Consider the following 14,769-nt stretch of genomic DNA (forward strand, 5'->3'; position numbering starts at 1 on the left):
AGCAAATGGAGGGTTATATATTATTCTGGAGTAGAAAGGCTTCTCAAATTGATTAAAGTATATACATATTATAAAAAACCCAACTAAGGTTTTTGTAGAATTTGACAAGCCAATTCCAAAAATTTATAGGAAAGAGAAACAGGCCCAAGATAAAGCTAAGAAGTTCCTAAAAGAGGACAAGAGTTGGGGTCAGTGTGAGGCAAGTATTTGTGCTTTCACTTCTCAAGATTTAATAAATAAAGTTATAATAATACAGATAATACAATTTGTTCAAGTATACATAAATAGATCAGCTAAACAGAATAGATAATCCAGGAAGAAACTCATGCATACATGGAAACTTGATCTATGGTAGAGCTGGTTTTGTGGAAATATCATTCAATGAAGTAAAGTGAAGTGAAATTCTGACTCTTTGGGACCCCATGGACTATACAGTCCATGGAATTCTCTAGGCAGAATACCAGAGTGGGTAGCCTTTCCCTTCTCCAGGGATCTTCCTAACCCAGGGATTGAACCCAAGTCTCCTGCATTGCAGGCAGATTCTTTACCAGCTGATTCAGAAGGGAAGCCTCAGATCATTCAATAAATGGATCTAAAAAATTAGTTATTCATACACAAAAAATAAAGTTGTATTTCTATCTTGAAGCATGTACAAAACCTAATTCCAAGTGGATTAAGGATTTAATTGTAAAAGCAAAACTATACAGAATTTAGTGAAGCCTTAGAGATTATTATGAAACCAAGAGATAAAATGGGTTAAAATACTAATTTAATACAGAAGAAAAATTCCTCATGAATAAATGAAAACATGCTCCATAGTAATCAAGGAAATGCAGATAAAAGAACAATGATGTGATTTCACATCTACTAGATTGAAAAGAATTTAAAAGTCAGATATTAAGTATTGTAATGATATAACACAATGGGAACTTTCATCCACTGCCAGTATAGATGTAAATTTGGGCAACCTTTTAGAAATCATTTAGAGGCTTCCCAGGTGGCACAGTGGTAAAGTATCTGCCTGCCAATGTAGGAGACGCAAGAGATGTGGGTTCGATCCCTCAGTCAGGAAGATTCTCTGGAGTGGGAAATAGCAACCCACTCCAGTATTCTTGCCTGAAAAATCCCATGGACAGGGGAGCCTAGCAGACTACAGTCTATGGAGTCACAAAGATTCAGACACAACTGAGCAACTGAACACACACACAGTCATGACCTAGTAAAGTGGAACAAATGTATACCCTACATTTAGGTAATTTATTTTTAGGTCTATTCCCTAGAAAAATCTTTATTTATGTACATTAGATTGGTAGTTTCCAAATTATTATTTCCAAATAATGTACGTAAAAATGACTGCAAGATCTTGTCAAAATGCAGACTATGATTCATAAGGTTTGAAACGAAGCTGAGATTCTTTATTTCTAACAAGTTCCCAGATGGCACTACTGCTGCTGGTCCTTGGACCGCATTTTGAGGAGCAAGGCACTACCTTGCAAATAAATGCATCAGCAGGAGAATAAGCAAAAATAGTTATATAATGAAGTACCATCAGGCAGGAACAACGTAAGAACTAAAGATTCTTGTTTAAACATGGATGAGTGTCAAAATTTGTAATGTTTAGAGAAAGAAGCAAGTCACAGATAAATGCTTATAATATGATTCAATTTAAATAACATTCAAAAACAAAACTAAACAATTTATTACCATTATATATTGTTGGTAAACTATAAAAAGTGAAGAATCTATTATATAGCTTTCAGGATAGCAGTTAACTCTTGAGGGATAGGATGTGATCAGTAGGGGCATAAGAAAGAAAATGAAACTCTTTGCAACCCAAAGGACTGTATGTAGCCCACCAGGCTCCTCTGTCCATGGAATTTTCCAGGCAAGAATACTGGAGTGGGTTGCCATTCCCTTCTCCAGGGGATCTTTCAGCCCCAGGGATTGAACCTGGGTCTCCTGCATTGCAGGCCGATTCTATACTGTCTGAGCCACCAGAGAAGCCTAAGCAGATTCTAACATGCTGGTAACATTCTATTGTTCACTTGCATGATGGATACATGGGTATTAGTCACTGTTGGTGCCCATGATCACCCCTTGGGGAAAGAGAAAGTAGCCTTTTGGTTACAGAGGCAGGATCTATTCTCCAATGAAGTGTTACCATGGATTTTTATTCCCAAAGTTTCCCTTTTCTGTTTCTAAGTTGGTTCAAAACTGACCGAGAGAAAGCTGGTGATTGGCATGTCTTAAATTCCCAACAAGGACAGAAGCCTGCCAGTTTCATTAGTAGCAGAGACTTAATTCTTGTTTCTTTGTAAGGCTCTGGGAGACTGGTCATAAATCAGAGAAGAATGGGTAAATGTGTCCTGTTGGTGGGACTTGCTGAAATTTAGTGATCAGATCTTTCAATTCAAAGATTGTACATAAACTGCAGGGCCATCTGACTTTAAGGGACCATGTGAACCAGAATAATCAAACTATCAGCCAAAACTATGCTTTACCAAAGACATAAACATTCTGATAGGTTAGGTTTGGGTCATATGCCAATACTCAATATTCTCTGTGGCCAATGAAATATGGGGTTGTAAAGGTGCTGTGCTGTGCTTAGTCACTCAGTCGTGTCTGAATCTTTGAGACCCCGTGGACTGTAGTCCGCCAGGCTCCTCTGTCCATGGGGATTCTCAAGGCAAGAATACTGGAGTGGGTTGCCATACCCTCCTCCAGAGGATCTTCCCAACCCAGGGATCGAACCCAGGTCTCCCACATTGCAGGTAGATTCTTTCCTGACTAAGCCATCAAGGAAGCCCAAGAGTATGGAATGGGAGCCTATCCCTTCTCCAGGGGATCTTCCCGACCCAGGGATCAACCTAAGGTCTCCTGCATTGCAGGTGGATTCTTCACCAGCTGAGCTACAGGGAAGCCTGGTTGTAAAGGTAGTACCACATAAATCAAATGAAATTAATAATTTCACCACAAAATAGAGGGAGGGACATTTCCCTCAAAGAAAGTGATGTTAAGCAGATAAAAAGAATTAAGTACATTACAGTCATCTAGAAAGCAGGGACCATATAAGACAGTTCCTTATACTCTATCCAGTGCTTAGGATATGCTTTGACTATAATACTAAAAAAAAAAAAAGAAAACAACTCTGATTCATTGATATACTTTAGTTATTGAATGATTTTATAATACAATTAATTATTTTTTCTTGTACCAGTTTTTCCTTCTTAGTTATATCCTTCATCATCATGTTAAAAAGGGTTTGAAGAGCTATCTAAAAAACTAAGAGAGTCCTTTTGGAATATAATATGTATAGTGGAAACAAAAGAAACCTGTAATCTGAAAAACCAGAGCCAATTTCCAATGCTATCTTTTAGTAGCTACATATATTTTTCCAAATTATTTAACCTACCCAAGATTACATTTTCCCATTTATAATAAAGATAGTAAAGCTGACATTTAACTGGTTATTATGAAAATTGACAAAGCTGATTTATGTGAAGTATGATCACATAGAAGCAGTATATGTTCAGATAGTGGTTGCTATTGTTATTTTTTGGAGAAGGAAGTGGCAACCCACTCCAGTATTCTTGCCTAGAAAATTCCATAAACAGAGGAGCCTGGTGGGCTACAGCCCATGGGGTCTCAAAGAGTCAGACACGACAGCTTACACATATACACATTGTTATTTTTATTGTTTGTTCTTCAATATTAGTTGGGTAGTACTTTTGAGGATAACTTAAAGTGAAAGTGAAGTCGTTCAGTCGTGCCCGACTCTTTGCAACCCCATGGACTGTAGCCCACCAGGATCCTCTGCCCATGGGATTTTCCAGGGAAGAATACTAGAGTGGGTTGCCATTTCCTTCTCCAAGGTATCTTCCCGACCCAGCGATCAAACCCAGATCTCCTGCATTGCAGGCAGACGCTTTACCATCTGAGCCACCAGGGAAGTCCAGAGGATAACTTAATTGGTGAATAAAAACTTACATGGAAATTATAATGTAGATAATTCACTTGCGGTTAATTAAAGCTAAACCTTTGACTGTGTGGATCACAACAAACTGTGCAAAATTCTTAAACAAACTGTGCAAAATTCTTAAAGAGATGGACATACCAGACCACCTGACCTGCCTCCTAAGAAATCTGTATATAGGTCAAGAAGCAACAGTTAGAATCAAACATAGAACAACAGACTGGTTCCAAATCAGGAAAGGAGTACGTCACGGTTGTATATTGTCACCCTGCTTATTTAACTTATATGCAGAGTACCTCATGAGAAATACTGGGCTGGATGAAGCACAAGCTGAAATCAAGATTGCCAGGAGAAATATCAATAACCTCAGATATACAGATGACACCACCCTTATGGCAGAAAACAAAGAATAACTTAAGAGTCTCTTGATGAAAGTGAAAGAAGAGAGTGAAAAAGTTGGCTTAAAACTCAACATTCAAAAAACTAAGATCATGGCATCCAGTCCCATCACTTCATGGCAAATAGATAGGGAAACAATGGAAACTGTAAAAGACTTCATTTTGGGGGGCTCCAAAATCACTGCAGATGGTCACTGCCTCCATGAAATTAAAAGACACTTGCTCTTTGGAAGAAAAGCTATGACCAACCTAGAGAGCATATTATAAAGCAGACACATTATTTTGCTGACAAAGGTCTGTCTAGTCAAAGCTATGGTTTTTCCAGTAATTATGTATGGATGTGAGAGTTGGACTATAAAGAAAGCTGAGCACCGAAGAATTTATGCTTTTGAACTGTGGTAATGGAGAAGACTCTTGAGAGTCCCTTGGACAGCAAGGAGATGCAACCAGTCCATCCTAAAGGAAATCAGTCCTAAATATTCATTGGAAAGACTGATGCTGAAGCTGAAGCTCCAATACTTTGGCCACCTGATGCAAAGAACTGAATCATTTGAAAAGACTCTGATGATGGGAAAGATTGAAGGCAGGAGGAGAAGGGGATGACAGAGGATGAGCTGGTTGGATGGCATCACTGACTCAATGGACATGACTTTGAGCAAGCTCTGGGAGTTGGTGATGGACAGGGAAGCCTGACATGCTGCAGCCCTTGGCGCTCAGAGAGTCATACATGACTGAGCGACTGACCTGAAAGCTAAATATTCTTAAAATGCATTAGTTACCTTTTTTTGCATTACTTACATAGCCTTATAATACCATAGAAAGCAAATATGAGAACTGTCCACAGATAAATAGCGTTCTTCCTCTAAATCCTAAAAAAAAAAAAGAAATTATGATAAATTTAGATGACTGATTGTTTCTATTATATTTGTCTTTGTGAAATCATATATATATCATGTGTATATATATATATATATATATATATATATATATATATATTTGCCCAAGTACCTGCTAACATTTGGTTTTTGACCCTTATTCCTGACACACGCTAACACTTTTGTAATTCTGAGTAATAGGAATGTCTCACACAGAGCTCCTAAATTCCTTTTGTTCTAATGAGGTAAACTCTTGGTGGGCTCCTGGTTGGGAACTGATCACTAGAAAGACCAATCCATGATTAACAGCTTGGAACTTTCAGTTCAGCCTCCCATTCTATGGAGAGGGGAGAAGGGGTGGAAAATGAGCTAATAATCAATCATGCCTACTTGATGAAATCTCCACAAAAATCCCTAAAGCATGAGAGTCAGAGAGCTTCTAGATTGATGCTAGCAGGTGATGTACCCAACTCCACAGTGACAGAAGTTCCTGCACTCAGAACCCTTCTGGACCTTGCCCTGTATACTTCTTGACCTGGCTGTTCATCTGGATCTTTTTACAATATCCTTCATTTTAACTGGTAAATGTGTTTCCCTGAATTCTGCAAGCTGTTTAGCAAATTATCGAAACTAAGGAAAGGGTTACAGGAACCTGAATTTACCACCCGTCATCATCAGTCAGTCAGAAGTGTAGGTGACAACCAGGGACTTGCAATTAGCATCTGAAGTGAGGGCAGTCTTGTGGAACTGAGCCCTTAACTTGTGGGATGTGATGTTAACTCTAGGTAGATGGTGCCAGAACTTTAAATGTTAAGACACTCAGCTGGTATAGGAGAATTGGTCCATGTTGAACCCCTACCCTGCTATGATCTGGTCACAGAATTGTCCTCTGTGAATATACAAAAGAAAACAGTGAGTTTTCCTAGGCAGTCTTCCTCAATGAAACACAATTTGATTAATTTTCTGTTTAACGGTTCTCAACCAGAGATGAATTTGCTTGCAAAGAGATAGGTGTCTGACAATGCCTGGAGATATTTTAGGTTGTTATAACTGAGGACTGTTGAGTATATTAAGTCAGTGTGTGTGTGTGTGTGTGTGTGTGTGTGTGTGTGTGTGTGTGTTAGTCATTCAGTCGTGTCCAACTCTTTGCAACTGTTGCCTGTCAGGCTGCTCTGTCCATGGAATTCTCCAGGCAAGACTACTGGAGTGGGTTGCCATTCCCTTCCCCATGAAATCTTCCCCACGTAGGGATCGAACCCGGTCTCCTGCATTGCAGGCAGATTCTTTACCATCTGAGCCACCAGGGAAGCCCCATTAAGTCACATGTACCTCCTTAAAGAGTATAAGGCCTGATAACACTATATATAAATGACAAAGGTATTCCTATATATATGTGTGTATTTGTGTGTGCATACTTTTTACATGTATTACACATTTATGTAGACTTCCAAAACATAAGAAAAGGGAAAGAAATCCTTTACTTCTTTAGGAATTGTGTCATGAAACTGGTAAGCACTCAACTCAAAAAGCCAAATTCAAGTATTTTTCAATCTATAGGAATTGAAAAATGAATTACTATATTCATCTGGCCTCTCCCACATCACCCTGTCTACCTCTTCCCTGAAAATAAAGATTAGTAAGTAAAAAGAAAGCAACAGAACTCAGGGAAATAATTAACTTATGAAAAAAAAAGTAAAAAGAAGGCACAAGTCCCAAAGTAAGGCAGGATTTGTCACACAGTCTCTACACAGCAATGACTTTAGATACACTTGTGTGGGAACTTCAACTATTAGCTTTGTTACTAATTAGTACAGTGTCAATGCTTAAAATTCATTATTATTATTATTGTAAACGAGAGAGGATTCAACAACACTCATTTATTTGCATTGACACAGCTTTCTTGAATTGAAGAAAACGTAGTGGAACACAAATAAACCTGCTAGAAATGGCTCTTAGTTCTGAGTATTGTCATAGGAGTATGTGATATTAGTCCCACTTAGCTGGGAGTACTATTATCATTACAATGGTTAACTGGGGTTTTAATATATTTACTGATAAAAAAGTGAATGTAAAAATCACATATGATAGTCCCCTCTTATCTGTGAGATATGTATTCCAAGACCCCCAGAGGATGACTGAAATTGTAGGTAGTACCAATCCAACCCTATATATACTGTTTTTTCTGTACATACATAACTAATATAAAGTTTGATTTGTAAAGTAAGCCCAGCAAAATATTGATGATAATTAATAATAAAATAACTACTTCAATATGATTTTTCTTCTTTCCTCATTAAGTCAAAAACTTTCACCTTTTCACTTAAAGGAAATACTTTATGGCTTCTCTTTGGCATATCTGAATTGCCAGCATCACTGTTCTTATACTTTGGGGTCATAATTAAGTAAAATTAGGGTTACTTAAACACAAGGAGTACAATATTGCAATTAATAGGTGTGATAACTGCGAAAGCTATTAAGTAACTAATGGGTAGGACATGCTGGACAAAGAAATGATCCACATCTCGGGGAGATGGAGCGGGAATGCAAGATAATTCATCATGCCACTCAGAATAACTGCATTTTAAAGCTTGTGAATTGTCTATTTCTAGAATTTCTCATATAAATATTTCAGGCTATAGTTGACCATGGCTAACTGAGAGTACAGAAGGTATAATCACAGATAAGAAGGGGACCACTGCATCAGTTCATAACTTAACAATTTGCTACGAGATATTTCTAAAAATTAATGATATACTGATATTAATTTCTCATTTATAGTTGCAACTTTACCATTTAAAATGGGTTAAATTAAGTCAAAAACCTCAAAAAAAAAGGCAAAATAAAATGTAACAGGGATGATTATTCAAGATTCACTAATTTATCATTTAAATCAACTTACTGGGCCTGAAACAATTGGTTTTATAGCATGAATACCAGGAGAAGAACATCGTAGTTCCGTCTTGGGTAATCTAGCATTTAAAAAAAAATGGAAAAGGAGAAATAAGTATAGATGCAGATGAGATTCCCCTACAACTTTTTAAGCCTAAAAACTTCCATTGTATGCTAATAAGAAAAATAAAAAATATAGCAACATTTTACTTCTATTTTCAAAGTGATTTTTGTCTTTCTTTTCACATCTATTTAATGAAAATAAATTTACATTAAATCACTGCCTTGAATCTGAATGTCCATACTATATAAATGTTTTTTTACACATACATTGATTTTCACAGCAAGAAATCTTACCTTTTATTTTTTATAGAACAAGTTGCTGGAGCACTCCACTCAGAAAATAATGTTCCTTCATACTCTAACTTAATCTGAAAAAGAATGTAAAATAGCTTAAACAAAAAAACTGCTCCAAAATTTTGTATCTCAATTTTTAGATGTAGAGCTCAATTTTCTGAGTCTCTTATTGTTTAAAGAAAGATTAACTAAAATTCAACTCCTTTTAAATTGTACAAGTATTACGACAAGGGAAAAGTAACTTCTATATGTCACTTCAATAGTCTCCCCCAAACTGTAGTATTTTTATTTTATTTTACTTCAAAAATAATCTATTAAGTGTCTAGAAGGTGTTTAGTATCATAATTTTCTTCAGTCACAGTTTCTTTATTTCCTTACTTCTACTTTTTTTCCTGCTTCTACATTCTTTCATTTATAAGTTCTTTCTTCCTGGAAGTATATCACACACTTCCTAACATCATCAGTTTTAGTCTCAACACTGGTCCTCCTCCTCAGCCAGATCTGGAGTCCAATTTCACCTTCTAATATTGTTGCAGAGAAGTTATGTACATATGTATACATCATTATGTAGATATATACATACATAAATGCTGTTTCATTGTTTTTACTTGTAAAATGGGAATTATAATACCACCTCATAGATTTGATGATATAGGATTAATGACAGTGTATAAGAAGAAAAAAGAAGTTCACCAGAAAATAGGACACAACCCTAAAGTATATAAAGCAAAATTTGATAGAGTTACTAGAAGATATTTTAAGTCATATATATAGTGGTGGACTTTTAACACACATAGATTAAAGCCATAGATTAAACTTGAAAAAAAAAGATAATTATAGTTGACCCTTGAACAATTCAGGGATTAGGGGCACTGACGCTCCACACAGAGGGAAATCTGCCTATAATTTATAGTTAGGCTTCTATATATGCAGTTCTTCAGTATCTATGACTCCACATCCACAGGTTCAATCAACTTTGGATTGTGTAGCACTTCAGTATTTACTATTGAAAAAAAATCTTTGTATAAGTGGGCCAGTAGAGCTCAAACCTATATTGTTCAAGGGTCAATCTGTGTGTGTGTGTGTGTGTGTGTGTGTGTGTGTGTGTGTATGTGCGCACACATACAAATGCATGTGTGGGTATTTCTAAAATTGACCAATAAAAAATACATTCTTTTCTCACATAGATCATTTACCAAAACTGATCACATTTACAAGGGAAGTGCTAGCCAGTCTCAAAGTATTATTATCATGCATACTATACCCTTGATACTAGTGAAATAAAATTATAATTTCTTATAAAGTGAATCAGAAACATATCTTAGGATATTCTTAATTTTTTTAAAAAAATTGTACTTCTGAATTATTCATGGAATAAAGTAGAAATCACAATGAAAATTACACAATGTTTATGAAAAAACAATAAAAGCATTGATGTTATCAAAATTTGAAGCATGTAAATAGGTCCTAATGAAAACAAATACCCTTAAAAGAAATAAGGTAGTTTGAAAGTGAATAAACTCAGTTTTCAGTATAAGATACTAATACAAAAACCTGTGAGAGAACCCCCAAAAGTAAAAAGAAAGATATAAGATAGAAAAAAAATGGGAATTTACAAAAGAAAATAAATTGGGATGGGTTAGTGGTGAAGCAATGTTTTAATCTACTCAAATTTCTTATAAACACAGAAAGAACAATTAGTATAGCAGCACCAAAAAAAAAAAAACTGGACAGCATCAACAATAGAATTCAGTGACAAGGTATCCCTCAAAAACACCAAATAAAATTGGGATGGAACAAACCAGCTGAAACTAGCAGATTCGTGTGATATCAGCATAAGAAAGTAACTACGATAGACCTTAGAACTAAACACCTCAATCATTATAGGTATTCAGTAGACACCATAGGAGAACAATTTGAGGATATAACCAGAGGGATTTTTATATTTTTCAGTTTCTACATAAGTCTCTGATAATGTCTGAAAGGGCAAGAGGAGGTGGGACCCATGAACTCCAAAATCAATGAGCCAAAGACCTCTTCTAGAATAAAGATCCATAATCAAAATACAAGGAAAAGAATACCAACTGAGCTGGAAAGGGACAAAAGAACAAAGGAAACGGAAACAACAGATAAATGAGGGAGGGAAATAGAATCTGGGAAGCTCAGAAAGTATTAGCCTTATTTCTGAACACTCTATGGAACAACGTAAGAGGTAACTCTAAAGCCATGAGGTTAGAAAAGTTATTTTGACCCACCACTTCTTCCTTAAAGAGCAGGAAAACTAATTTCATGCTTTAAAAAACTGAGCAACAGAAATAGGATCATGCTCAAATCACACACAATTATAATAAGAAAAAGAAGAGAGTAAGAAGCAGAAAGACACCTCTATAAGACCACACTCAGTAAATACTTTCTTTTTGGTTTGTTCACACCACGTGGCTTGCAGGATCTTAGTTCCCCAACCAGGGATCAAACTTGTACCCCCTGTAGTGGAAGTATGAAGTCCTAACCACTGGGATCTCCAGGGAATTCCCCTCAATAAATAAATTAAAACTATAACTTAATATAAGGGTTAGTTTTATGTGTCAATTTGGCTAGATTATAGTAACTAGTTTTTTAATCAAATGCTAATATAGGTTTTTATATGAATGTATTTTATAGATGTGGTTTACATCTACAATCAGTTGACTTTAAATAATGACTTTGATGAGGTGGGTGAGGTCCCTTTTGATCAGCTGGATCCTTCAGGGCAAAAACGAAGGTTTCCTAGAGAAGAAATTCTGCTACAAGACTACAACATCAAGCTATTCCCTGAATTCCCACCCTCTGGCCTGGCCTAAAGATTTAAGATTTGTCAGTTCCCACAATCACATGAGCCAATCTCTTAAAATAAATCTAATATAAATATATATAAATTCTATTGGTTCTGTTCCTCTGGACAGTTATGACTGATATGCCTACTTCAAAACGAGGCAAAATAAATAAAAGATGATAGAAATTATGAAAGAAAAATATAAAACAGAATTTAAAACTCATAAGCTAAACTCAGGAAAATGTACAAATAAAAAGTCAATTTATAAAAAAACTAAATTAGCACAATTGTGAATAAACCTAATAGATAAGGTTTTGAGAAAAATAGAAGGCTTTTAAAAATAAAGAGATAAAAAGTGACTCAAGAATAAGTGACAAATGTTAAATATGGGCAAAGAAAATCCAATATATACACACTTGGGAAGAAGAAAACATAAGTGATTGAGACAGAAAAATAGCATTAACAATAACACAAGAATAATACGTGAACAAAGATAACGAAACAATGTACTGAAAAGACAAAATTCATACACAGGAAAAACAATTATGAATGATTTTTTTTAAAGACCAACCTAGGACCTATATTAATAAAAGCATTGAAGTTGATAAGAAACCTTTTGGGGATCCTGACAAAAAGAACAATTTATTCACAAGGGAAAGAAAATTAGATTTCCAGTAGACTTTTCAGAAGCAACACTTTATGTCGAAGACAACAAAGTAACATATATAAAAGGACATAAAAATATTAGCCATAATTTTTGTATCCAGATACACAAACTTTTAGATAAAAGTTCACAGATAAGGTCTTATGACCATAAAACAACTCAAGAAATATTGCTCTTAAGAGCCCTTCCTAAGGAAACTATCAGAAAGAGATTCAGATCCCCAAAATAACTGCAGAGACATCAACATGAGGACTGGTGTCAGGTATTAAATAGGAACTATTCTGCAGAAATATGTCTACATGGTGGCTATTAAAAAAGGAATATACTAGCTAATGACAATACTCTGGCAATGTATCAGCATATGAGTGGTAGTTGAATTATGGTTAGCCCAGGTAATAGTGGTCCAAAGAGTTCAATTCTCTCCACACATTTCCCCTCAAAATATACAGATTAAAACAGAAATTTTTTAAAAATAGAGAGAAAAAATACACATATCAAAAAATAAAACCAAGAAAATTCTATATTACAGCATAACTAGAAGACAAAGTACAACACAAACTTCAAAAAACCTCTTGGTAAAAAAAATAAAAACTTAGGGCAGAGCTCTCACTCAAGTCCCTGTCATAATCCTTTGTGTACAGTAAAAGAGCTTCTGAAAAACTGCAGGAAAAAAGGAACAAAAGTTTAAGATTGAATTTATATCAACCAAAGAAAGTACACTGTTAAAAAAAAAAATACTGCAGAAAGATTCCTGGAAGATCAGAATACTGATTACGAGGAAAAGAATTAAAAGTGTGTGAGTTGAGCTAGGAGCCTTAGAAAGGCATCACTTTTGGAGAGACGATAAAGGAGAGACACTCTTTGGAAAGTGAGTGGTGAAGGGAAAGAGAAGCAAGAAAGAGAAATGTAGGATATTAAAAGCTAAAACAAACAAACCTCAAAGTAAACACAGCGCCCTCAATAAGAAGCCATCAATTAAAGAAACTGCACTTTGCTACAATGAGCTAAGAAAGCAAACTAATTAGAAGTCTCTTAAAACAAACCAAGCTGCTAGCCTGTCCATGTAATTCATAGATATAAGCTGTCTACATGAGGACAGAAAATGAAAATAAAGACATTTCGGTTAATAAAACTGCCTTTAAAAAAAAACACAAAGCAGAAGAAAACTGCAAACTAACATTCTAAACTAAATATTCTCAAACAAGTATTTAATGGTGAGAATGAAAAATATGAATTATAAATTCACAAACTAGGGACAGAAATGAACCACAAATAGAAGTGAGTTGACTGAACTAGGAAATGAAACAGATAACTTTAAATGAAATGAGGACTAACTTAAAATAACGGGAGATTATGTTTGAACAAAAACTGAATAAAAGGCATTGAAGAAAGACAGAAAAGCAACCAAGAGAATATAAATGAAAGAAGAACCAGAGAGAAAATGATTGATATGGAAATTAATATGGAAGGCAAACAAAAAAATAAAAATCCAACACTTGTATAATCGGAGTCTGTGAAATTGAAAAGCAAAACAATGGGAAAAGTAGTATTTATATTTGGTTTGTCTTTTTATTACTGAATTATAATAGTTCTTCATATATTCTTGGTACAGGTCCCTTATCAGATATTAAATTTGCAAAAATTTTCTCCCATTCTGTGGACTGTCTTCACTTTCTTCGTGGTGTCCTTAGCAGCACTACAGGTTTTAATTTTGATGATGCCCAATTTAAGATTTTCCTTTTGTTCCTTGTGCTTTTGGTGTCATATCTAAACTATTATCTAGTCCAAGATCATAAGGATTTCTCCATATGATTTTTTTCAATGATTTTTATAGTTTTAACTCTTATACTAAGGTCTTATCTCCACTTTAATTTTTGGATTTAGTCTGAGGTAGGAGGCCATCTTCATTCTTTTCATGTAGATACCTCACTGTCCCAGAACTATTTGTTGAAAATAAATGGAATTTTCCATTATTTGTCCATGGAGTTTTCTTGAACAAGTTGTAAAAAAATCAATGAGGTTTTAATTTTTGGACTCTTCTACCCCACTATCTCAATTCCACTGTCTCAATTGCAGAAGTTTTGTAGTAACCTTTGATGTCAGGAATTGTGAGTCTTCCAATGAGACTTCTTGTTCTTTTTCAAGATTGTTTTGCCTATTCTGGGTCTCTTGAATTTTCCTGTGATAGTTCACACAAAACAACACTCAGTTGGTAGTTTTAATAGTTTTTAAAATGGATTTCTTAGACCTTTCTATTTAGAAGGTCATTTCATATACAAATAGAGGTCAGTCAGTTCAGTCACTCAGTCGTGACCAACTCTTCACGACCCCATGGACTGCAGCACTCCAGGCTTCCCTATCCATCACCAACTCCTGAAGCTTGCTCAAACTCATGTCCATAGAGTCAGTGATGCCATCCAACCATCTCATCCTGTCATGCCTTCCCCTTCCTTCAATCTTTCCCAGCATCAGGGTCTTTTCCAATAGCTCAGTTCCTTGCATCAGGTAGCCAAAGTATTGGAGTTTCAGCTTCAGCATCAGTCCTTCCAATGAGTATTCAGGACTGAATTCCTTTAGGATGAATTGAATGCATCTCCTTGCAGTCCAAGGGACTCTCAGGAGTCTTCTCCAACACCATAGTTCAAAAGCGTCAATTCTTCAGCCCTCAGCTTTCGTTATAGCAACCTCTCACACTCATACATGACTGCTGGAAGAACCATAAATTTCACTAGATGAACCTTTGTTGGCAAAGTAATGTCTCTGCTTTATAATATGCTCTCTAGGTTGGTCATAGCTTTTCT

At 35.5% G+C, this 14,769-nt stretch overlaps 1 protein-coding gene across 1 annotated transcript in view; it reads right to left on the reverse strand.

Annotated features, from left to right (window-relative positions):
* The window catches only part of CATSPERE (catsper channel auxiliary subunit epsilon), a 134,745-nt gene that overhangs the window by 101,973 nt on the left and 18,003 nt on the right, over positions 1 to 14,769 (reverse strand). Inside the window, exons 3-5 of the mRNA XM_065937129.1 lie at positions 8,493 to 8,566; positions 8,146 to 8,215; positions 5,170 to 5,240 (exon numbers count right to left, since the gene is read on the reverse strand). Coding sequence (XP_065793201.1) covers positions 5,170 to 5,240; positions 8,146 to 8,215; positions 8,493 to 8,566 — 215 coding nt within the window. The remainder of the gene's footprint in view (positions 1 to 5,169; positions 5,241 to 8,145; positions 8,216 to 8,492; positions 8,567 to 14,769) is intronic.

Source organism: Muntiacus reevesi, chromosome 5 (assembly GCF_963930625.1).
Source record: "Muntiacus reevesi chromosome 5, mMunRee1.1, whole genome shotgun sequence".
NCBI lineage: Eukaryota > Metazoa > Chordata > Mammalia > Artiodactyla > Cervidae > Muntiacus > Muntiacus reevesi.